Source organism: Podarcis pityusensis, assembly GCF_964106645.2.
Source record: "Podarcis pityusensis genome assembly, chromosome: 7".
Classification (NCBI taxonomy): domain Eukaryota; kingdom Metazoa; phylum Chordata; class Lepidosauria; order Squamata; family Lacertidae; genus Podarcis; species Podarcis pityusensis.
This window is the reverse complement of record NC_138031.1, coordinates 3620492-3644541: the sequence shown is the minus strand read 5'-3', so window position 1 is coordinate 3644541 and position 24050 is coordinate 3620492. Positions and strand designations below refer to the sequence as shown.

Here is a 24050-nt window from a genome sequence, read left to right as displayed (position 1 = left end):
GCAACTTCGTGCCGGGCTCCCGAGGGTTGCGCAGAGCTTCCTGAAGCCTGGAGAGCGAGAGGGGTCGGTGCGCACCGACCCCTCTCGCTCTCCAGGCTTCAGCGAAAGCCTGCATTCGCCCCATAGGATGCACACACATTTCCCTTTCATTTTTGGAGGGGGAAAAGTGCGTCCTATAGGGCGAAAAATACGGTAATTTGTTCCCGAGGTCCGTTCTTAACCTGAAACTGTTCTTAAATTGAGGTGCACTTTTGCTAATGGAGCCTGCCACCACGCGATTTCCGTTCGCATCCTGGGGCAAAGTTCTCAACCCGAGGTACTACTTCCGAGTTAGCGGAGTTTGTAACCCAAAGTGTTTGTAACCCAAAGCGTTTGAAATCCAAGGTGCCACTGTATTAGTATTTACAGTCATATCTTGGGTTACAGGCACTTCAGGTTGCGTTTTTTCGGGTTACGGACCGCCGACACCCGGAAGTACCGGAACGGGTTACTTCTGGGTTTCGGCGGTCGCGCATGCGCAGAAGGGCTAAATTGTGCTTTGCACATGCGCAGAAGCGCCGAATTGCAACCCGTGCGTGCGCAGACGCGGGTTGCGAACGCTGTGGGTTGCAAATGTGCATCCTGCATGGATCATGTTCGCAACCCGAGCGTCCACTGTATTCTGGATGACCCAGCGAAACGGGTGGGGTATTATTATTACCGTTACTAACTACTGCTATTCTAGAGACCCTGCAGAGTCTTGCTGGAATTAAATCCAGCCTGTGCAGCAGAAAAGTTTGCCCTGAGCCTGTTTACCATTTGTCAGGGCATCCAACTGCTCCTGCAGGGTGATGGAGGCATTGTAGGTCCTGAAGACCTTGGCTGTCAAACCTTCCATCAGGTCCTGGAGATGTTTGTTCAGGGTTGAGGTCTGGAAAGGAAAGGAAGTTAGTTAGTTAGTTAGTTAATTGACAAAGTAATAATCATAAATAAATAAGAATAAAAACGTGGCCAAAAGTCCAGAGGTAGCATTATTATCAATTTACGACGGGTGTGGAAGGTTTGCAGGCCATGAAGGACTTGCTCACAAATTTATTGACAGCCACGCGAATTATTATAAGCCAGGTAGTGGAAGGGGCAAGCAGAATATAAAAAGGAGGAATGGTACAAAGAGGTTTGGGATATAGCTATTAACGATAAATTAACATGTGCCATTAAAGGTAAGGCAGGGAATATGCAGGAGAAAATATTTTGAGGAGATATGAAGGGTGTTTGTAGAATTTGTACTGTTAAAAACAGAAAGGGGTCAAACCATCGCAAGAGGTGTTGAAATTTTGGGAGGTTGGATGGTTACAATGGAATGGTCTTGGTGGTGGGGTGCACATTTTTTATTCAGGAAAGGAAGTTTAGGGGGGGAAGGCAGGGGAAGTCCACTTAAGGAACTCACGGCACTGGAAATGGGGTGGTTGCTAAGTCAGGCACCCCCAAAGTCGGCCCTCCAGCTGTTTTGGGACTACAATTCCCATCATCCCTGACCACTGGTCCTGTTAGCTAGGGATCATGGGAGTTGTAGTCCCAAAACAGCTGGAGGGCCGAGTTTGGGGGTGCCTGTCCTAAGCAATGACTCATTTATGAGCTGACGAGACCCAGGCTTGCTTAGCTTAATAATAATAGAACTGTAGAGTTTGAAGGGGCTCCGAGCATCATCCAGTCCAACCCCCTGCAATGCAGGAATCTCATCGAAAGCATCCCTGACAGATGGCCCTCCAACCTCTACTTGAAAACCTCCAAGGAAGGAGAGTCCACCATCTCTTATGGGAGTCCATTCCACCGTCGAACAGCTCTTACCATCAGAAATACTATTATAATAATTTATCACTTGTAGACAGCATCTTAAAAAGCAGAGACATCACCTTGCCAACAAAGGTCCGTATAGTTAAAGCTATGGTTTTCCCAGTAGTGATGTATGGAAGTGAAAGCTGGACCATAAAGAAGGCTGATCGCCAAAGAATGGATGCTTTTGAATTCTGGTGCTGGAGGAGACTCTTGAGAGTCCCATGGACTGCAAGAAGATCAAACCTATCCATTCTGAAGGAAATCAGCCCTGAGTGCTCACTGGAAGGACAGGTCCTGAAGCTGAGGCCAGAGCACGCCAGGCCCTCCTGTCTTCCACTGCCTCCGCAGTTTGGTCAAACTCATGCTGGTAGCTTCGAGAACACTGTCCAACCATCTCGTCCTCTGTCGTCCCCTTCTCCTTGTGCCCTCCATCTTTCCCAACATCAGGGTCTTTTCCAGGGAGTCTTCTCTTCTCATGAGGTGGCCAAAGTCTTGGAGCCTCAGCTTCACAATCTGTCCTTTCAGTGAGCACTCAGGGCTGATTTCCTTAAGGATGGAGAGGTTTGATCTTCTTGCAGTCCATGGGACTCTCAAGAGTCTCCTCCAGCACCAGAATTCAAAAGCATCCATTCTTTGGCGATCAGCCTTCTTGATGGTCCAGCTCTCGCTTCCATACATCACTACTGGGAAAACCATAGCTTGAACTATACGGACCTTCGTTGGCAAGGTGATGTCTCTGCTTTTTAAGATGCTGTCTAGGTTTGTCATTGCTTTTCTCCCTCTGCTATTGCCTGGAGAATTTGAGCACTCAAAAATACCCAGGATTGAAACATCTGTGAAGGTCAGTCCAAACTTACAGACAGCCTGTCGAAAAGATCGTCCCCGGGTCCTTTGTTCTCCATGAACAACTGCAAATTCTTGAACACCTGCAATGATCAAGATGGAAATTCTGAGAGCAAGGTCAGCTCAGGAGAACGGCAGGAGTAAGCAAAGCAACTCACAAGTAAAGGCTGGCAAGAGGGATAAAAGCCAAACATACCTTTGCAGGGGATCACTGGAGCTTTACTTCATTTACAAATTCTCCAGAAGCCCAGAGGCCAGTTCCAAAGGTTGATACTAACTCGTGGATCGCTTAATAAGGGCATTCTTTATAGATGTAAACTGATTTTTTTTTTTAGAGGTTTTATTCAGGATTTTCTTTTGTTACAAAACAAGCAAATAAACAAGGAAAAGCACATATAGCGTCTCTCTTATAAGTTGTGGTGTATGTAGAGGAATAAGGGACGCGGGTGGCGCTGTGGGTTAAACCACAGAGCCTAGGGCTTGCCGATCAGAAGGTTGGTGGTTCAAATCCCCGCAACGGGGTGAGCTCCCATTGCTCGGTCCCTGCTCCTGCCAACCTAGCAGTTCGAAAGCACGTCAAAGTGCAAGTAGATAAATAGGTACCACTCCAGCGGGAAGGTAAACGGCGTTTCCGTGCGCTGCTCTGGTTCACCAGAAGCGGCTTAGTCATGCTGGCCACATGACCCGGAAGATGTATGCCGGCTCCCTCGGACAATAAAGCGAGATGAGTGCCGCAACCCCAGAGCCGGTCATGACTGGACCTAATTGTCAGGGGTCCCTTTACCTTTTCTATGTAGAGGAATACAGGTTTTCATAATGTCTTTTTAAAGAACAAAAATAAGATTATTATTTTTTTAAAAAAAGAGGACGGGCTTTCTGAGAACACTGTTGTAGCTTCAAACGCCTCAAAGGAAAGTCAAATTCACAATCCCCCAAAATGAGCAAGGACAACTCTCTGTCATTTTCACTGCTGGGAAGCTGCAAAGAGCTGGCCTTTCAACGGGACTTTTAAGGAGATAACTTTCGGCATCTGTATTACAGATGGCTTTAGATGCTGTAACTGCTTTATCTATTTTATTACTAGGCTATCTCTCAGTATGCTTTTTATTATTATTTTTTATCATTGACGTTCTGTAATGTGCTTTTAAAGTTATAAACTGTCCTGGGATCTATTGATAAAGGGCAGTATATAAATTAAAATTAAAATTCTTATTTATCGCCTGCATGTTTGCTGCCCTGGGTCCCCTTCAGGAGGAAGGCTGGGTTATAAACTTAATAACACTAATCGCACCAACAACCACCTGTTTTTGGTTCAGCAAGCTGTTACCGTATTTTTTGTTCCATAAGACGCACCTAGTTTAGAGGAGGAAAACAAGAAAAAAAATATTCTGAATGAAACAGTGGATATATGATTTTTGTGGTTCATGCTGTGGCCACAGACGTGTGATCTGGTGGTGAATTTGGGGTGACCCAATGCAAAAATCCTGAGGATCCATGTGGATCCGTGCTTTGTAACCACGTTTCTGCGCCATTGCGGCCCCAGAAAACAGTGGGTGCGTGATTTTTTTGGTGCAGGCTGTAGCCATGAACATGCTATGTGATCTGATGGTGAACTTGGGGTGACCCAATGCAAAAATCCTGAGGATCCATGTGGATCCGTGCTTTGTAACCACGTTTTAAGTGGGGAGGGAAGGAAAAGCACTGAAGGGACAAGGAGCACGCGTGGGGTGTGTGGAAAAGCAGCTTTTCACAGAGCTGAGCCGGGGAGGAGGGAGGGAAACAGAGCACGCTCGCTTTAAAGCAGCCAACTGGACAGGAGCTGCTTACACCCGTGTAAGCGGCTCCTCTCCCGCTTTGCTGCTTCAAAGTGAGTCACAGAGGAGGAAAGGAAGGGGAACCATGGATCCTCTGCTCGCGACTGCAGCAGATCCCCCCCGCCACCCGTAGGCATTCGCTCCATAAGACGCACAGACATTTCCCCTTACTTTTTAGGAGGTAAAAAGTGCGGCTTATGGAGCGAAAAATAATTCCCTGTTCAGGGGAGTTTTTAACGTGTAACATTTTAATGTATTTTTAATCTTACTTGGAAGCCACCCAGAGTGGCTGGGGAAACCCAGTCAGATGGGCGGGGTACAAATAATAAATTATGATGATTATGATTATGATTATTACTATTATTATTATTATGATTATTAATTGGTTCTGTTGCAGAGGGAGAATGGTGCCCACCGACCCAAGGAACTGCTTGCATCCCTCCTTTCCAGCAACGCTGCCTCTCTCTCACCTGCTTCTCCACAGGCACCAGGTTGTAGTAGCGAATGCAGTCCTTGCCCAGAAAGTCAAACTCCACCACGTTCTCCTTCCCGTCCATCCGAGGGTGAAGCCTCAGGTGCTCGACGCGGAGGGAGCAGCAGCCCACCGTATCCGCCGTCTCCCCTTCCTCCTTTTCATTCCCCGCTCTCAGGGCCAGCTGGGGAGGGACACAATAATAATTTATAATAACAATTTATTATTTATACCCCGCCCAACTGGCTGAGTTTCCCCAGCCACTCTGGGCGGCTCCCAATCGAGTGTTAAAAACAATACAGCATTAAATATTAAAAACTTCCCTGAACAGGGCTGCCTTCAGATGTCTTCTAAAAGTCTGGCAGTTGTTTATTTCCTTGACATCTGATGGGAGGGCGTTCCACAGGGCGGGCGCCACCACCGAGAAGGCCTTCTGCCTGGTTCCCTGTAACCTCGCTTCTCGCAATGAGGGAACCGCCAGGAGGCTATCGGCGCTGGATCTCAGAGCCATGGGGGGAGCGGGGGGAGTCAGACGCAGGCTCTCTCCAAAACACTGCTTCCATCTTGCATTGCAGGGGGGGCAGATGGGTGACCCTGCTAAGGAACCCCTTCCAACGCCGCTGTTGCAGCTGTGAGAGCAGAAACCTCTGGTGCTTCCTCACTGTGGAACGGCCTCCCATCAGATGTCCAGAAAATAAGTAACTACCTGACTTTTAGAGGACATCTGAAGGCTGCCCTGTTTAGGGAAGTTTTAAATTTTTGATGTTTTATCGTGTTTTTAATATTCTGTTGGGAGCTGCCCAGAGTGGCTGGGGAAACCCAGCCAGATTGGCCGGGTATAAATAATATATTATTTATTATTATTTATTATTATTATTATTAATGTTGTTGTTGTTGTTATTGTTACTAGAAAGGAATAAAGTGGTACCTCTGGTTGCGAACGGGATCCGTTCCGGAGGCCCGTTCGCAACCTGAACAGAACGCAACCCGTGTCTGCGCGTGTGCGGGTCGCGATCCACCACTTCTGCGCATGACGTCATTTTGCCCGTCTGCGCATGCGTGAGTTGTGAAACCTGGAAGTAACCCGTTCTGCTACTTCCGGGTCACCGCGGGACGCAACCTGAAAACGCTCAACCTGAAGCAAACGTAACATGAGGTATGACTGTATTTGCAACCGGCTTTAAGAGCGATATTCCCCGCGCCGGAAAGCAGCCCTTACCTTGTCGATGAAATAAAGGGCCACGGACCTCTGCCGCTTCTTCATCTCCTTTGATTTCCAGTCCGCCCGGTACTGAGCACGAATCTTGCCCACCACCCCTTTCAAGCAGCGAGCAATTTCGTATTTCTGCCAGTCCTTCTCCCCCTGGAAAGAGAAGCAGAACCGGATACAAGTCTATACTTCCGGGTTTTGCATCATGCGAATGCGCAGAAGCCCTCTGCGCACCGCAGGTAAAGGTAAAGGGACCCCTGACCATTAGGTCCAGTCACGGACGACTCTGGGGTTGCGGCGCTCATCTCGCTTTACTGGCCGAGGAAGCCAGCGTACAGCTTCCGGGTCATGTGGCCAGCAGGACTAAGCCGCTTCTGGCGAAACCAGAGCAGTGCATGGAAACGCAGTTTACCCTCCTGCCGGAGTGGTACCTATTTATCTACTTGCACTTTGACGTGCTTTCAAATTGCTAGGTCGGCCAGAGTAGGGACCGAGCAATGGGAGCTCACCCCGTCATGGGGATTTGAACCGCCGACCTTCTGATCGGCAAGTCCTAGGCTCTGTGGTTTAACCCACAACGCCACCCACATCCCTTTCTGTGCACCGCACGCGTGCATAAAAGCGGAGCCTCCAGTTAAGGACTTTTCAGGTTAAGTACGGGCCCCTGGAACGAATTTAATTCGTATCCAGAGGGTCTACTGTACTCCCGAAGGGAACGCCTGCCCCCGTCTCTCACCTTCAACTTGGAACTGGGGTTCAACATAATGTACTTTATGGCCCCATTAATGTTCTCCGTCCACGACGCCAACCAGGTCACGCTATTGTCACACCGAACTTCCTTCCACTTGTGCCCGGGAGGGGGTTTTGGGATCTTGGAACCCCTGGCCAAAAAAAGAGGGAGTGAGAGGAGGGGGGAAAGGTTAAGATATCAGAAAGCAGAACAGGAAACATCACAATCTGGATGGCAAAAATATGCATTTTGTTCGTATAAGCGACCAAACGACTGAGTTCCCTGGACTGCTTTTACAAGGAATCGGAAATCAGGGTGGATAAAAATCATTTTTTTTTTAAATTTAAATCAGATTATTATTTTTTAAAATCAGGGTGTGGTTTTTTTAATTTAAATTGGATTTTGAAAATAAAATGCTTTTGGAGGAAAAATCTTTCTAAAGATAGTTTTCTATTTAAGTTACATTGTAGTCCAAGGACTACTCATCAGGAAATAAGGATTTGTTTTAAATTTTTCATGTGTGCTAAAACTCAGTCTAAGTTTAAAAAAAAAAAGTTTAACCACATCAGTTTACAACCATGGATACATATGCTATAATGTTATTGTTTTAGTTAAATAAATTGTTTAAATTGTTATTAAGGGAATTGTTATTTTTCTCCTTCCAATAAAGGAGGGGGAAAGCCAAAGATCACTCACCTGTAACACTGACACAGCGGAAAAGGCTGCTTTTGTTTCCTGACTCGTAGGGAATATTTGACACTACGGAGTAACAGAGCAATGGAGGAGGAGGGCGGGAACTTTTGCTCCATTGCTTTTCACTGCCGCCGATCGAGGGGCACCCCCCCCCAAGAATTTGGTGCCCTTGCACCCCCAGGTAAAGACGGCCCTGGTTCCACAGGGTGGGCGCCACTGAGAGTGGGACACAGGGGGTTGGACTGTGTCCATGGGTCTATGTCTCCTTATGTATTCCCTTTATTTACCGTATTTTTTGCTCTATAAGACTCACTTTTTCCCTCCTAAAAAGTAAGGGGAAATGTGTGTGCGTCTTATGGAGCGAATGCAGGCTGCGCAGCTATCCCAGAAGCCAGAACAGCAAGAGGGATTGCTGCTTTCACTGCACAGCGATCCCTCTTGCTGTTCTGGCTTCTGAGATTCAGAATATTTTTTTTCTTGTTTTTCTCCTCCAAAAACTAGGTGCGTCTTGTGGTCTGGTGCGTCTTATAGAGCGAAAAATATGGTAATTTATTTCCTGACTTTCGCCAGGGCAGGTTCCAGCAATAAATTTTAAAAATGCAATATTGAAAGAAGTTTGAAACAGGCCTCTCTGTCTTTGCTCCTCAAGAGATGAACCCCCCTCTGAGCCAAACAGAGTCGCCCTTCTATGACCCAGTCACCCACTTGCTACAGTTTATGATGACATCTTCGGGCATTATCCTCTTCTTGACCCTCCCCATCTTCGGGTGGTCCCCACGGCCTCGGAAAAGACCCGGCGGCTCCGTCTTGAAGTTGCCAATCTTCTCCCGGTGCCCGTCAATCGTGCAGTAACCGTATTCCTCTTGTATTCTTTCTGCTTCGTTTTTCAATTTCTGGGTTTTAAAAAAAGGGCAAAAGGAATAAGAATGAGAGGTAAATTAATGTGCGGAACCAGGTGTTATTCTGATAGTTTTAAGTCAAGCTTTGATAATGGTAGAGGAAGATGGGGGGGTATAAATAATAAAATTATTATTATTATTATTATTATTACAGCCTGTCCCCACCTTCTGGGGGTAGACTAACTGTACAGCCTTCAAGTGTTTGCTAAGGCTAGCCCATGTTGAACGTATGTGCAATAGCCTAACCTTCAAGATTATTCATTTTAATTTCAATGAGTTAGAAAGAGTTAATAAACCGCTTTGTCACAGAGGCATCTAAGCTGGTGCACATGATCAAACTGCAGGCAACGCAGAGCCATTAAAAACATGTACAGTGGTACCTTGGTTCTCAAATGCCTTGGTACTCAAACAACTTGGAACCCAGACACTGCAAACCCGGAAGTAAGTGTTCTGGTTTGCGAACCTTTTTCAGAAGCCAAACTCCTCTGTTTTGAATGTTATGCTTCCGTTCTGAGTGTAACGCTGAGGTCTGTCTGTCTTTGCTATTTATTTTGCATTTTGTTTTTGCGGCTCTTTTTCTTTGTGACTGTGTGGAACCCAGTCCAGCTACTGATGGATTGATCGTGTGACTGCAGTACATTGTTTATTGCAGCCTTTCTCAACCTATGGGTCCCCAGATGTTGTTGAACTACAACTCCTATCACCCCTAGCTCAGGGATGATGGGAGTTGTAGTCCAACAACCTCTGGGGACCCACAGGTTGAGAAAGGCTGCTTTACTGCTTTCATTTTATGGATCAATGGTCTTGTTAGATAGTAAAATTCATGTTAAATTGCTGGTTCAGGGGTTGTTTTTAAAAGTCTGGAACAGATTAATCCATTTTGCATTATTTTCTACGGGAAAGCGTGCCTTGGTTTTGGAACACTTTGGTTTTGGAACGGACTTCTGGAACGGATTAAGTTTGAGAACCAAGGTACCACTGTACTCATAAAATAAATTACAGTTTAAAAGCAGATCAAAGTTTTAAAACAACTATAAGTAACTAAATTATATATCTGGGAAGGCTTCCTGAAATACAAAATCCATACAGGCAGCCTGACCAATGTCAAGAGGCAGGGAGTTCCAAATGCTGCCACAGTAAAAGATCAACTCCTGAAAACGGACATTTTGAGGCACTTGCAAAAGTTCCACTGAACAAAGTGGTTGAATAATAATAATTATTATAATTATAAAGTGGTTGAATAGGTGCATCTGGGGCAAACTGTTCCCTTAAGTTAGGTGGAAATCACAAATCTAGGATTGCAGTTCAGTGGCCAAAGAGGCCTTGGGTTTTATCAGCTAGCAGGGGTGCGTCTGAACCTGTTTTTCCTCCTTTGGCAGTGCTTTCTGAGCCTCCTGTCTCTCCACGAAATAATCGTGAATCTCCCTGAAGTCGCATTTGTCAAGCTGCTTGATCTTCTTCCTCTCCTCCGACGTCATCTGCTACAGGAAATCAAGGAAGCAGAGGTTTGAGTTCTAAAGCTGCCTGTCACACCAAGAAATAAGGCACATGAGCCATGAGATTATCGTCAATAACGCCTGCCATCACCCAACGGAGAACCCCAATTAGCTGCGTCCCGCAGATTCACGTGTCTGTCTAGGGACGCGGGTGGCGCTGTGCTCTAAACCACGGAGCCTCTTGGGCTTGCCGATCGGAAGGTTGGCGGTTCGAGTCCCCACGATGGAGTGAGCTCCTGTTGCTCTGTCCCTGCTCCTGCCAATCTAGCAGTTCAAAAGCACACCAGTGCAAGTAGATAGATAGATACCACTGTGGCAGGAAGGTAAATGGCATTTCCGTGCGCTCTGGCACTCGTCACAGTGTTCTGTTGCACCAGAAGAGGTTTAGTCCTGCCGGCCACATGACCCGGAAAGCTGTCTGTGGACAAACGCCGGCTCCCTCGGCCTGAAAGCGAGATGAGCGCTGCAACCCCATAGTTGCATTTGACTGGACTTAAATGTCCAGGGGTCCTTTAACTTTTTTTTTTACCTTTACCTAGCTCAGGAACACCCAAAATGGCTGGTAGTGGCTCTTCAGTGGAGCCTCCAAGTTGGAGGTAGTCTACCTCCAAAGTACCAGTTGAGGCGGATGAACCACAAGGCCCTGCTCACCACCCTCATCCCCTTGCCTGCCTGATTCCCAGAGGGACTGGACCGAATACTGCCAGAAACACAATACTTTGCTCTGAGCCATCAAGATTGCAATTATTTTCTTATGCATCTGAGGGTCGTCTCAAAGCCGGCAGGAAATTAGCCTGATACAACGACGACAACAAAAAATGTGTCTAGAATGTCAGTAAAATGCAAGTACGGTCATACCTCGGGTTAAAGACGCTTCAGGTTAAATCTTTTCAGGTTGCGTCCCGTGGCGATCCGGAAGTAACAGAACGGGTTACTTCCGGGTTTCGCCGCTCGGGCATGCGCAGACGCTCAAAATGCTGTCACGTGCATGCGCAGAAGCGGAGAATCGCGGCCTGCGCATGCGCAGACGCGGGTTGCGGTCCTCTGAGGTTGCGAACGGTCTTCCAGAACGGATCCCGTTCGCAGCCAGAGGTACCACTGTATATGGTCCCAGGACTTTCCAAGTTCCTGGGACCTTCCTGTCTTGTGCTCATTTCTGATCGTTGCTGTTACTTATTTAATGTTTGATTTTACATAGTCGTAGACTGCAATGCAGGAAGAGCAGCTAAACCTATTTGATTCCAGCTACGAATAACTTCATGTAAAGCATCTTAAAACAATTTAGCAATAAAAACGATTCCACATCGACAAATGATTACAAGCAATTCCACAGATACAAAGGATTAAAAGCGATTACAAAGGTAAAACAGATTTCAAATCCAATATAGATAGACTGAGATAAAGATCTCCACTTAAAAGGCTTGTTGAGCCCTCTTGGACACTTTTGGGTCATAACTGACCTCCTGTGGGGCAGTTACCAGGAGCACAAAAAGCTTCCCACTGGCCCATTAAGCCTTCTTTTGTCTACACTGACGGGCAACAGCTTCCCAGGGTTCTAGTTGCCAGCCTCACCTGCACTGATCCTGGGTCTTTCAGCCACTGAGCCACGCCCCCCCTCCCCTGGAAGCCACAGGCAAATACCTCTGTCCAGTCACAGAAAAAATTCTTCTTGAAAATCGCCTTTCTCGTGTAGTCGTGATCAAGCATCTTCGCATAGAACGTGGCTATCTCCTCCGTCGCCGGGCTGAGTTTCATAGGCTTGCCTGGAAAGAACAACAGTGGCCCGGCAGGAAGAAACGAAACTGTTTTAGCCATTTTGCGTTCCGCTTTTGAGTTGTAAAAAGGTCGATTTATTTTTTGTCCTAGAGACAAAAACGATCTCTAAGCAAAGTAATCATTCTAAGTAATGGACAGATAAAAACCAGCAACGTTTTCAAAGCAAATACGGATAACTAAATAACATGTTTGGGAAGGCTTGCTAAAATAATTTTTTAAAAAAGGTTTCCCGTAGGTGCTTGAAATAGTGACGCAAGGGTAGCCTGCCTAACATCACTCTAGCCCAATGGCTGCCATTAATTTGATTTTGAATTGATTTTAAAATGAATTGATTTTAGAATGCTGTGCTACTTTTATTGCTGTTAGCCACTCTGAGGCCAGCTTCAGCTGGGGAGGGCAGGATATAAATAAAATTTTATTATTATTATTATTATTATTATTATTATTATTATCAAGAGGCAGGGAGTTCCAAAGGACAGGTGTTGCCATGCTAAAAGAGGCTTCTGAAGAGCATCTGTTTGCACCAGATCTGCTTTTGGACTAATCCGGCAGACTCTTCTTATGTTTTTATGACCCCCTGCAGATGTGGTTAACTGTTGAGACTGAAAAACCTTTACCAAAAACTAAGTTTGTTTTAGTTGACGTTTGCCCAAGACCTTGCCATTCAACCATTGCCTGTTTCCTTCAACAACCTGTCCAGCATAGAGGTTTGGCTATGCCAGTAAATAAAGGCCCTTTCAGTCTGGGGGGGGGGGGTTGGGGCATTGCAGGTACAGTCTGAAACATGCTATTGATGAAATCATTCATGGTGGATTTATACTGGACTGTCCACACATCATTCTGTTTTTGCTCTGCAACGATTCCACCATATTACGGCATTATTGCCGCCTTGGGAGGGGGGGCGCATCTTGCGCTATGACACTACCAAAGCGCGACAAAAAATACCCTGACCCGGAACATTTATTGGAACCAAAAGTTGCAGGATTTCAGCAGGGAGCTCTAGGATGCGCACTGATTGAAAAGAAAGCAGTATCCCGAAACTCTTGCAGGAGGTAACAGCATCGATTGCATATAACCGCCCCATTATCATCATGAGCACAAACCGTCACGATTGCACAATAAAAAGGACATCTAGGTAAAGGTAAAGAGACCCCTGACCATTAGGTCCAGTAGTGGCCGACTCTGGGGCTGCAGCGCTCATCTCGCTTTATTGGCCGAGGGAGCCGGCGTACAGCTTCCGGGTCATGTGGCCAGCATGACTAAGCCACTTCTGGCGAACCAGAGCAGCACACGGAAACGGTGTTTACCTTCTCGCTGGAGCGGTACCTATTTATCTACTTGTACTTTGTGCTTTCGAACTGCTAGGTTGGCAGGAGCAGGGACCGAGCAACGGGAGCTCACCCCGTCGCGGGGATTCAAACCGCCGTTCTTCTGATTGGCAAGTCCTAGGCTCTGTGGTTTAACCCACAGTGCCACCCATGTCCCTAAATTCCAGAGATTAAGGGGTTGCTTAGCGCAGACAGTCAGGGAACAAATATATCCAACTTGGTTAACTTGGAGAGGGTCAAAGGATGAGCATCTGATCGCTGGCAGGTTTTCTCTTACTCTCCTCCTCTTCAAGCCACAGGCTACAGCCTGTCAGGAGTTCGGCCTACACTCGAGTAGGACCCTGGCAGAGACACATGCCCGAGACTGGCATGTTCCTCCCTCCTGGTCATTCATTCGGGAGCTTCAAAAGCTTTCTTCTGCCCGAATATCACAGCGACCGATGCCAACAGACACCGGCACACTTAGGGATCCGCAGAGTTTGCGTATCTTGCGTGACAGACCTCAGCAACTCAGCATTTTGGCTAATCTACTTTTATTTACATATAAACACACACGGAGCACTGCAACATGGCTCCCTCTCTCTCTAGCATCAGACAGCAAAGAGAAAAAGGACAAAGGACAATAGTCCCACTTCACGGAACACAGTAACACAAACATCCTGTCTCCGTCACTTCCCACTCTGTGGAGTCAAAACATACACCGTCACGTGAAAGACAACAATCCCATGACTGCAATCATGGAGCGGGAATTCTATCACAGCCACGCGGTCGCACCAATCCTGAGTGGGTTGTTGTCCCATCTCCTTCTCTCATCCCAGCCCCCTGTCACTCAGGGTGACTTCAGGGAAGCCACGGACTTTGCAGCCCACTCCAAAAAATGAAAGGAAAGACCACCCACCGTTGTAATAGAAGCTGACTCCCCGCGGCAGCCGTTCGTAGGGCGGCGCAAAGTACGGTCCCCTGTGCTCCAGCTGCTGCCACTTCACGCCGTTCGCATGCTGTTCCTCTTCCCACCTGGCGAGAGCAAAAGAGGACAAAGAACCAAGGATGACATTTCCCCTCAGGGAAAGTTAACTCGGACGGCTTTGTTTCTCATATTTGAAAATCTGATTATTATTATTATTTATTTTATTTTAGGGAAAGATGCAAGAGTTAAGCTCAGCCCAGGCTTTCCTACAGACGGGTAGACTCATTATTTTATTTATATCCTAAATTTAATGGTCCCATTCTTACAGAGCCATCATTTGAGACTGCAGACCATTATTACGGACCCATTACACAATTCAAAGTGTTGGTGCTGACCTTTAAAGCCCTAAATGGTCTCGGCCCAGTATACCTGAAGGAGCATCTCCACCCCCATTGTTCTGCCTGGAAACTGAGGTCCAGCGCCAAGGGCCTTCTGGCGGATCCCTCACTGCGAGAAGCCAAGTTACAGGGAACCAGGCAGAGGGCCTTCTTGGTGGTGGCGCCCGCCCTGTGGAACGCCCTCTCATGAGATGTCAAAGAAATAAACAACTACCTGACATTTAGAAGGCATCTGAAGGCAGCCCTGTTCAGGGAAGGTTTTGATGTGTGACATTTTAATGTATTTTTAATTTTTGTTGGAAGCAGTCCAGAGTGGCTGAGGAAACCCAGCCAGATGGGCGAGGTACAAATAATAAATAATAATAATTATTATTATTATTATCTCCAAATAAAACAATGGACCCATTATCTTATTTTATTTTCCAAATCTACCACCAAATGTTATTTATTTCCAAAGTGCCAACGGATGGGCCCATTATTTTATTTATCTTTATTTCATTTCCACGGATGAAGCCATCATTTTATTTACTCATGCAATAGAGAACTTGTTTGCAAAATGTGGAATTTACAAAGTTTGCAACGGCTGCCCTGTTGCCCATGGCAGGGCCTTCTTTGAGGTGGCTCCCTCTTTCTGGAATGCCCTTGCGGGGCACGAGCACTTGTCTATCCTCATCATTAACACTGAAGAGGAATTTTAAAACTCTCCTGGCCACCCAGGCATCTAAGGGCTGAGAGACAATGTCCCTGGTAACCTGGAAGCAATCAACTGTGTATGTCTCTATTTCTCACTGTTTTCAGATGTACTTTACAGCTTTAGTTAACAGGTTTTATTTTTAATCGTATTGTTTTGCAGCTGCACAGCTTGTTGCGCTGGACTCCTTTGAGAGAATGCAAAATGAAATTAGACCTGTTTGGCCACTGTGAGAATAGGACTGGATGGTCAAGTAAGAAAAATAAAAGTCAATTATAGAAGCTCCCAAAAAATCAGTGACAACTTCTACAGAGGTTATAAATATAAATATTAATATTAATAATTTGTTGTACCCCGTCCATCTGACAGGGTTACCCCAGCTTCCATCAAATATAAAAGAACGAAACAAAGCATTGCAAAGCTCGTATGAGTTATATTTTCATGAATTTGTAGAGTTTGAAGGGGATCCTAAGAGTCATCTAGTCCAACCCCCAGAAATGCAGGAATCAACGCAGGAATTCGATCCAGTCTATCCTGTGGTGCTTTTAGCTTTCTGTTAAATTATGTTGTACATTTTTACTGTGTTATCCTTTTGCAACCTTCTTGGAGGGTTCCCTCCCCCCACAACACAAAACACACAACCAAGCTGTACATAAATTTCATGAGATGAAAACAATATACGTTATAAAATGATTTTTTTTAAAAAAAAAGCCGCCTCCCAGAACAAAGTTTCCTAGGAAACTTCCTCACTCGCCTCCACCCTAAAGGCACGAGGCTATTTTTTTTAAATGAAGGATTATTTATTACAACAACAGTCATAAAGAAGAAACATGAAACACACCGGAAAAAAATGAGATATACAGGTTAAATTGCCATGTTGGCACTTTGCGATAAATAAGTGGGTTTTGGGTTGCAGTTTGTTTATGTTTATTATTATTATTATTATTATTATTATTGCAAAACATACAACACAAAATACCACAACTAAACATTAATTGACTACACATCATCTAACACCACACATATCTTTGACTTCCGAATCACCTCATTGTGCTTTCTAAATACACGTACTGTATTCTTAACCTATACACACTTCCTATTATATCTATTACATACCGGGAACAATTTTTACGTTTACGATTCCCTTTAACGTTCAAGATTCAGTCTACACCTGCCAGGAGATTTGCATTTTTCACAGCACTGTTTTAAATATTCTTTAGATATTGCCCCTTCTTTGCTCGCTTTCTGAGTGCTGAGTTTCCTCTTATTCTGCGAGGCCATTATTGCAGTTAATTATTATTATTATTATTATTATTGCTGCTGCTGCTGCTGCTGCTGCTGCTGCAAATCTCTCATACCTGATCCTCGAGGTCTTCGCATTCCTGCACGCTGCGTGAAACCGCATGGCATTAAATGTCAGGACGCGTTGGAGGGCTGCTGGAGGGATCTGGGCATGGAATGGGCATGATGCCCATGCAGCCAGTGTAAGCACATGCTTAAGCATTCCAGGACGCCGGGCATGTCAAATCTGCAAAAGCCTGATCCTGCTATGCCTCCTTGCCTGCTAAGATCTTGCAGCGCATCCCGCAGCCCAGCCACATGGCAACAGCTGTGTGTCACTCCTGCACGACCTTCCACCTGGAACTGCTTTGATCTCCCCCAGCCCTCTTAAGACAAGGGTTACAAAAGCAGCAAAAATTAAATGCATGTGTTTCCATGCATGCTTTCCAAAATAATCATCATAATCATTAAGGACAACAATGCACTTTTTTTTATTAAATAATAAAAAGGCAGGCATGTTTTGATCAGCAGTCCTGGCTACCCACAATGCCAGAGCGCTGAGGGATGATGGGAAATGTAGTTCAGGGCGCTTAACATCTGCCTAGCTCGCCACGTGACGCAAGCAAAGCGGTTGCTAGGCAGACTTTCCTACCCGGCCAGATTCATTTAAAGAGACAGGAGCAACATTAGAGGGTTGCTTGCTAGTTTGGGAGGTTTTTTTGGTGGAGAAGTTTGGTGACCCAGCCTTCTCTAAGAAGATGCTCTGGCAGATGTTTTTAGACTCCAACTCCCATAACTCGCCTCCAGTACTTTTTTTTTTTTTTTTGGAAAAAAAGTTTTTAATTAAGTTGGTTTGTAATTGTCTTTATAGGTATTTTTGTTTGTTTGTTTTTGCACAGTACAGAAGGAAACATTTGAGAAATCTTGCATTAATACTATTTAAATAAGTGACCTGATCTCAACAAAAGTGGGGTCTTAGCTAGGGGTTTTTTTGAAGGGGGGGAACCTAACCCAAAAATAGTAGTTTTAAGACTTTTCAGCTGCTTCTGCTGCTTTTTACACCGCGTTGTTGTGAATTTTCCTGACATGTGGCAAGCCTAAAGAATACTCCTGGCCCGGAAATGGAAGCAGCAGGAACTTCCTACACTGGAGGAACAGCAGATAAAGATGGTAGAATATGTGGAGATGGCAAAGCTGACGGTGAACATCCGGAATCGGCGAGACAAACTGTTTCAGAAGGACTGGAGCAAATTTATATTTTATGTGAAAGAAAATTGTAAACATTTGAAAACGTTTGTAGGTTTGAATTGAAATGCTTTGTAATGAGAAAATATGGAACTGATTTACATATAAGAAGGTGATTTAAAAAATAAGAAGAAGATATAAGGTAAAAAAAGTGGCCATAGAAATGTGAAGAATTTGTAAAAGATGTTGGGAAGTCAGAAAGAGGGAGGGAGGGAAGTCGATGCTCTTGTTGGAGCAATGCTCTATGTTATAGATCTGTGCAATGAAATGTAATTAAATATGGAAAAATCAATTTAATTTTTTTTTAAAAAAAAGAAGACATATGGCAAACCTAATCTTAGCAAGTACGAGTACAAAGTCAGCAATTGACTTTTTTGGAAGCTTACTCAGAAGTAAGTTCCACTGGGTCCAAAAGGGCTTACTACTCTCAAGTAAGTGCCTGTAGGATTTCAGCCCCAGCCTATCAATCAATCAATCAATCCAATCCAAACTTCTAAATCTAAAACTATAAATGTTTGAGGATAACAGACTCACAGAGTTGGAAGGGACCCGCAAGGATCATCTAGTCCAACCCCGCCCCCCGTAATGCAGGAATCTTTTGCCCAACATGGGGCTTGGACACAGAACCCTGAAATTAAGATGGAGTAAACTTGTTTTCTCCTGCTCCAGAGGGCAGGACCCAAACTGATGGATAAAAAAACCAAGAAAGGAGATTGTGACTAAACATTAGGAAGAACTGTCTGAATGTAAGAGCTATTTGGCAGTGGAAAGTGATGGGCTGTTCTTCCTTGGAGGTTTTTAAGCAGTGGCTGGATGTTACGGAAAAATCTAGGTGTGAGGCTGCTCAGTCCCCCAGCTGGTCGGGCAGAGCCCGCGGGTCCCTGCGGAATAAAGGAAGGAGTCCAGCCACCAACCGGAGCAAATAGCTGTAGACCAAAGTTTATTGCGCAACAGGTTCAAAGAGGAATTTTGAACCCAGAGGATGGGGTGACTTTTAAAACTTCCCCACCATATCCCAGAATACAGTTCGTACAGCATCATTGCTACATCACTGACATGTCACCAAAAGGGGAGGGGTTAACCTTGGCAAACGTCCAGACAAGTCCTTGGTACAAGATTAGCAGAAGCAGACATGTCAGGGCAAGACCCAGGTATAAGATTACCAGAGGCAAACACCTCTGAAGTCCCACCACCCAAAGTACAATAGAACTTCCTTTGCATGTCTGGACCCCTTGGCAAGTCTGGGGATGAGATTTGGCTTTCCTTGGCCAACAATCAGCTCAGCAATTGTCACCTCTGGAAACTTCCTGGAGTCCTTTTTTCAAGGGGAAAATAGCTTTGAAATGGAGGAAACTGGCAAAGGAGTTGATTTTATATCATTTTTAAAGCTATGTAACTTCCCTGAGCTGTCAAGTTGAAAGGATACATTCAGACATAATATTTGTAACATTTAACAACTTTAAAGATGTGCCCCCCCCCCCGGTAATTTCCATAACACAGGGATTCTTTAGGATTCCTGCATCGCAGGGGGTTGGGCTAGAGGACCTTCGGGGGGCCCTTCCAACTCTACAATTTGATGATGATTCAAGATGCTGATTGTAAGACAACTTATGTGCTTCTGTGAAATCTGAGAACATGAAATGAATGCTTTATGCTGACACCTAGTGGGCAAATAGATTTAAGCCACAGTATATAGAACATATCAAGGATGCGGGTGTGGCGCTGTGGGTTAAACCACAGAGCCTAGGACTTGCCGATCAGAAGGTCAGCGGTTCGAATCCCCACAACGGGGTGAGCTCCTGTTGCTCGGTCCCTGCTCCTGCCAACCTAGCAGTTCGAAAGCACATCAAAGTGCAAGTAGATAAATAGGTACCACTCCGGCGGGAAGGTAAACGGCGTTTCCGTGTGCTGCTCTGGTTCGCCAGAAGCGGCTTAGTCGTGCTGGCCACATGACCCGGAAGCTGTCTGCGGACAAATGCCAGCTCCCTCAGCCTGAAAGCGAGATGAGCTCTGCAACCCCAGAGTCGTCCGCGACTGGACTTAACTGTCAGGGGTCCTTTACCTTTCTAGGAACGTGGAAAAGCTTTGTGGCTTCTTTGCTCAGAGATGCAGGGCTAACCAAGTCTTGCTGTTGCTCTGAAAGCCCTACATCAGTTAGCATTATTGATAAAACAGATAAAGGTTTAGTGGGACAGTGATATAGGCTGGTGTGGGGGGGGGGGGGACTGGGTGTGAAAAGCTCTAAAATCAAATACAGGCTTTTTAAAGATATCGGCAATGCCAGTTTAGTTTAACAGTGGTTGGGGGAGATATATATACGTGATGGACTGGCTCAAAGGTTTGCTGTGCATCTTAATAAGAATTCCAGAAAAATACTACAGTGGTACCTCTGGTTGTGAACGGGATCCGTTCCGGAGGCTCTTTCGCAACCTGAAAAGAATGCCACCCGCATCTGTGCATGCGCAGGTCGCGATTCACCACTTCTGCAAATGCGCATGACGTCATTTTGTGCATCTGCGCATGTGCAAGCGGCGAAACCCGGAAGTAACCCTTTCCGGTACTTCCGGGTCACCGTGGGACATATCCTGAAAGAACGTAACATGAAGCGGACGTAACAAGAGGTATGGATGTACATGCATTCAACAGGAAAGCTAAGAATTCAGTACTTAATGAAACAAGGTCCCACTACTAAGATTTGGTTGTGCCTTGAATAATTCTGTAAATGGGGATACATTGCTTCCTCATACCAAGATGAGGATAAAACATAAAATACAGGGGAATATCTCTTTTTGAAAGGTAAGATGAACCATTACGAGGTAGATGTAAGTCTATAACAAGTAAAATACATAAGGAGATTCATTCCATTTGGAAAGGTATTACTTATGAGAAATGCTACTATAGGACTGAATCGTGTCAATTAGTATCTAATAGAAAATACATATGTAAAATTTTTGTTATTGTCTTAGTCTTGTCTTTTTTTTCTCTTTTCTCTTTTCTTTTTGAATACGTCGAGATGTATAGTTTTTCATTTTTTGATAATATTTGATTTCCCCCCCAGAAGCTATCAATGGATGTATTAGTTAATTATGTATGTATTTGTATGTTTGAAAATATAAAAAATAAAGAATTCAGTGCGTCCATGCAAATAAGTCTTGATGCACCTATCCAATACGTACATATGCAAACTATAACTCTGCAGCTAAGGAAACTCTGCAACTTCTCTGCAGTACCAAGAGTTCCTCTGAGCATGTGAGGATTGGAGGGCCAACTTCCTTGTATAAAATGAGAAGGATGACTTTGAGGATATTGAAGGATAGCAGGCTGCCCTCCAGAAATGTTCCCCACTATCCTTTCTGCTTCCTCACTCATGGGATCTGGCGAAGGAGTCGAGCTTCTCAAATGTCAACAATCACACTGACTTTTCTGACCAAGTTTGAATGAAACTTTTCTAAATCCTGTTTTTCTCTCCCCCCGCAGCCTATCCCATCTCCCCCAGAGCCCAGCAAGCCAGGACTCACTAAACCACCCACCACCCTATCCGGCCAAATGTTCACACCCAAATGCACCCCTTGCTCCCCAAATACCCATCTCTCATAAGAAGAGATCTACTGGATCAGGCCAGTGTCCCATCTGGTCCAGCATCCTGTTCTCACAGGGGCCAACCCGATGGGAAACCAGGAAGCAGGATTTGAACACAAGAGCATCTCTCCCCTCTTGCTGTGGTTTCCAGAAACTGGGATTCAGCATTGCTGAAGAAGCGCTTTCTTCCATCTGTCCTGAATTGTCCAACATTCATTGCACGTCCATGAGTTCGAGAGAGAGTTCTCTTCATGCCATACAACCATACCTCGGGTTGAAGTTGCTTCAGGTTGAGCGTTTTCGGGTTGCTTCCGGGTTTCGCCGCTCGCGCATGCACAGACGGTCAAAATGACGTCACGTGCATGTGCGGAAGCAGCGAATCGCGACCTGCACATACGCAGACGCGGGTTGTGTTCGCATCAGGATGCGAACAGGGCTCCGGAATGGATCCCGTTCATATCCAGAGGTACCACTGTATATCATTTTATAAACTTCTATTGCCTCTCACTCGCTTTTTCTCTAAGTTAAAAAATCCGAAACGGCGTAACCTTTCTTCACTGGGGAGCCGTTCCATCACCTCGATCGCTTGGGCTGCCCTTTCCTGAGCCTTTCCCAACCGACCCATCGCTTTGCAGCAGCATCCCTGGCCTCTCTCAGACCCCAGCCTGATGCCATCCAAGGGTTGGAAATCCATTGTTGGAAATCCATCGGAGGAAGAGATCAGCAGCGGCGGACCCACTAAGCCAACGAAGCCCGCAACTGGACTCAGACCCCCGACGCACACAGACAGAAAAGAAAAGGACTACTCTATCGTCACTTGATGTTTTACAAAAAGGTTAAATAATGCGATAACGCGAATAGGTAAAGGTAAAGGACCCCTGGACAGTTAAGTCCAGTCAAAGGCGACTATGGGGTTGTGGTGCTCATCTTGCTTTCAGGCCGAGGGAGCCGGCATTTGTCCACAGAGAGCTTTCCGGGTCATGTGGCCAGCAGGACTAAACCGCTTCTGACGCACTGAGGACCGTGACAAGTGCCAGAACGCACGGAAACGCAGTTTATCTTCCTGCCGCAGTGGTACCTATTTATTTGCACTGGCATGCTTTCGAACTGCTAAGTTGGCAGGAGCTGGGACAGAGCAACGGGAGCTCACCCTGTTGCAGGGATTCAAACCGCCGACCTTCCGATCGGCAAGCCCAAGAGGCTCAGTGGTTTAGACCACAGCGCCACCCACGTCCCACCATAATAACACGAATAGAACTCAGTAAGAGTTCAGCAATGACAAACCTAGACAGCATCTTAAAAAGCAGAGACATCAACTTGCCAACAAAGGTCCGTATAGTTAAAGCTATGGTTTTCCCAGTAGTGATGTATGGAAGTGAGAGCTGGACCATAAAGAAGGCTGATCACCGAAGAATGGATGCTTTTGAATTCTGGTGCTGGAGGAGACTCTTGAGAGTCCCATGGACTGCAAGAAGATCAAACCGATCCATTCTGAAGGAAATCAGCCCTGAGTGCTCACTGGAAGGACAGATCGTGAAGCTGAGGCTCCAAGACTTGGGCCGCCTCATGAGAAGAGAAGACTCCCTGGAAAAGACCCTGATGTTGAGAAAGATGGAGGGCACAAGGAGAAGGGGACAACAGAGGACGAGATGGTTGGACAGTGTTCTCGAAGCTACCAGCATGAGTTTGACCAAACTGTGGGAGGCAGTGGAAGACAGAAGTGCCTGGCGTGCTCTGGTCCAGGGGGTCATGAAAAGTCGGCCACGACTAAACGACTAAACAACAAGAGTGCAGCTGATGACTGAGCAATCGTTTTTGCAAAATGGAAAGTAACCAGAAGTAAATAAGCATCAGCAAACACAGTTGACATCAGAAAGACGTCACCTAAACAAAATTTGGAAATAATCTGCATAATTGGGTTGAAATTTATAAAATCAATTTCAAAAATAGTATTGGCAAAGACCCCAACCCGAACGCAGCACGTACCACTTCCACTTGTCCTCTTTCCCGCATTCATCCTCCTTCTTCCTTTTCTTCCTCGCGCCTCCATCCTCCTCCTTCGCTTTCCTCTTCCTGGAGCCTCCCAAACCCCCAGGTTTGGAGGTGGCTCCTTTTTTCCGGCCTTTATTGGCCGTCTTTCCTCTCATGCCGTCCTCCGAGGCCTCTTCCCCCTGGACCTTCTTCCTCCTGGCCTCCCCCTCTTTTTGCACCTCAATCTCTTTATCCGACTCTTGCTCGGTCTTCACCTCGCTCTTCTCCCTTTCGCCTGTGCCCTCTCCTTCCTCCTCGTCCCTCTCCACCTTTTCCTCCACTCCCTTTGCTCCGTTCAAGTTCTCCTGCTCCGGAGCCCTCGCTTTGCTGGGGCTTCCTGGACTCTCTCCCACCTCCTCGGTCTCCGCTTTCGCACCAGAGACTTTCCTCTCCTTCCTCCTCTTCCTTTCCTCCGCTGAGGGGCTTCCCGTTTCCAAGCAGAGCGGCGTGTTCTCCACCTGCTGCCTTGTGACCTGTCCAAAATGAAAAACGGGGAAAGAGTTTGCCACAAGAAAAGCCGTGCGGATGTCCTGTGACTGCAACCACAACAAGAATCAGGAAGGAAAATTGGCCACCTTGAGATTTTCATCTCTTTACAGTTAAAACACGCAAACATGCTTCTCTGGAACTTAGGGCCTCAAAGGTAGGCTTGGAAGCATTCAGGCAAGTTTTTAAAAAATCTTGCAGTTTGGAGACAGCAGATAGGGAGATAGTTTGTTCCTTCTCTCCCCAAAACTCAATGCAACGCAAGGCATATACAGTCGTACCTTGGTTGTCAAACTTAATCCATTCTGGGTGTCTGTTCGACTCCCAAAACGGTTCAAAAACCAAGGCGCAGCTTC

At 45.9% G+C, this 24050-nt stretch overlaps 2 protein-coding genes across 5 annotated transcripts in view; one reads left to right on the top strand and one right to left on the bottom strand.

The window, feature by feature from the left end:
- RHPN1 (rhophilin Rho GTPase binding protein 1) overlaps positions 1-24050 on the top strand; it is a 154893-nt gene that overhangs the window by 59012 nt on the left and 71831 nt on the right. The gene's annotated exons all lie outside the window — the stretch shown is intronic.
- Positions 1-24050, bottom strand: part of TOP1MT (DNA topoisomerase I mitochondrial) — a 38365-nt gene that overhangs the window by 4529 nt on the left and 9786 nt on the right. For all 4 annotated transcript variants that reach the window (XM_081012544.1, XM_081012545.1, XM_081012547.1 and 1 more), the window contains 10 exons: positions 23164-23681; positions 13975-14090; positions 11614-11735; positions 9835-9957; positions 8283-8470; positions 6891-7035; positions 6164-6307; positions 4943-5128; positions 2673-2741; positions 796-910 (listed from right to left, as the gene is read on the bottom strand). In XM_081012544.1, the coding sequence (XP_080868670.1) occupies positions 796-910; positions 2673-2741; positions 4943-5128; positions 6164-6307; positions 6891-7035; positions 8283-8470; positions 9835-9957; positions 11614-11735; positions 13975-14090; positions 23164-23681 (1726 nt within the window). The remainder of the gene's footprint in view (positions 1-795; positions 911-2672; positions 2742-4942; positions 5129-6163; positions 6308-6890; positions 7036-8282; positions 8471-9834; positions 9958-11613; positions 11736-13974; positions 14091-23163; positions 23682-24050) is intronic.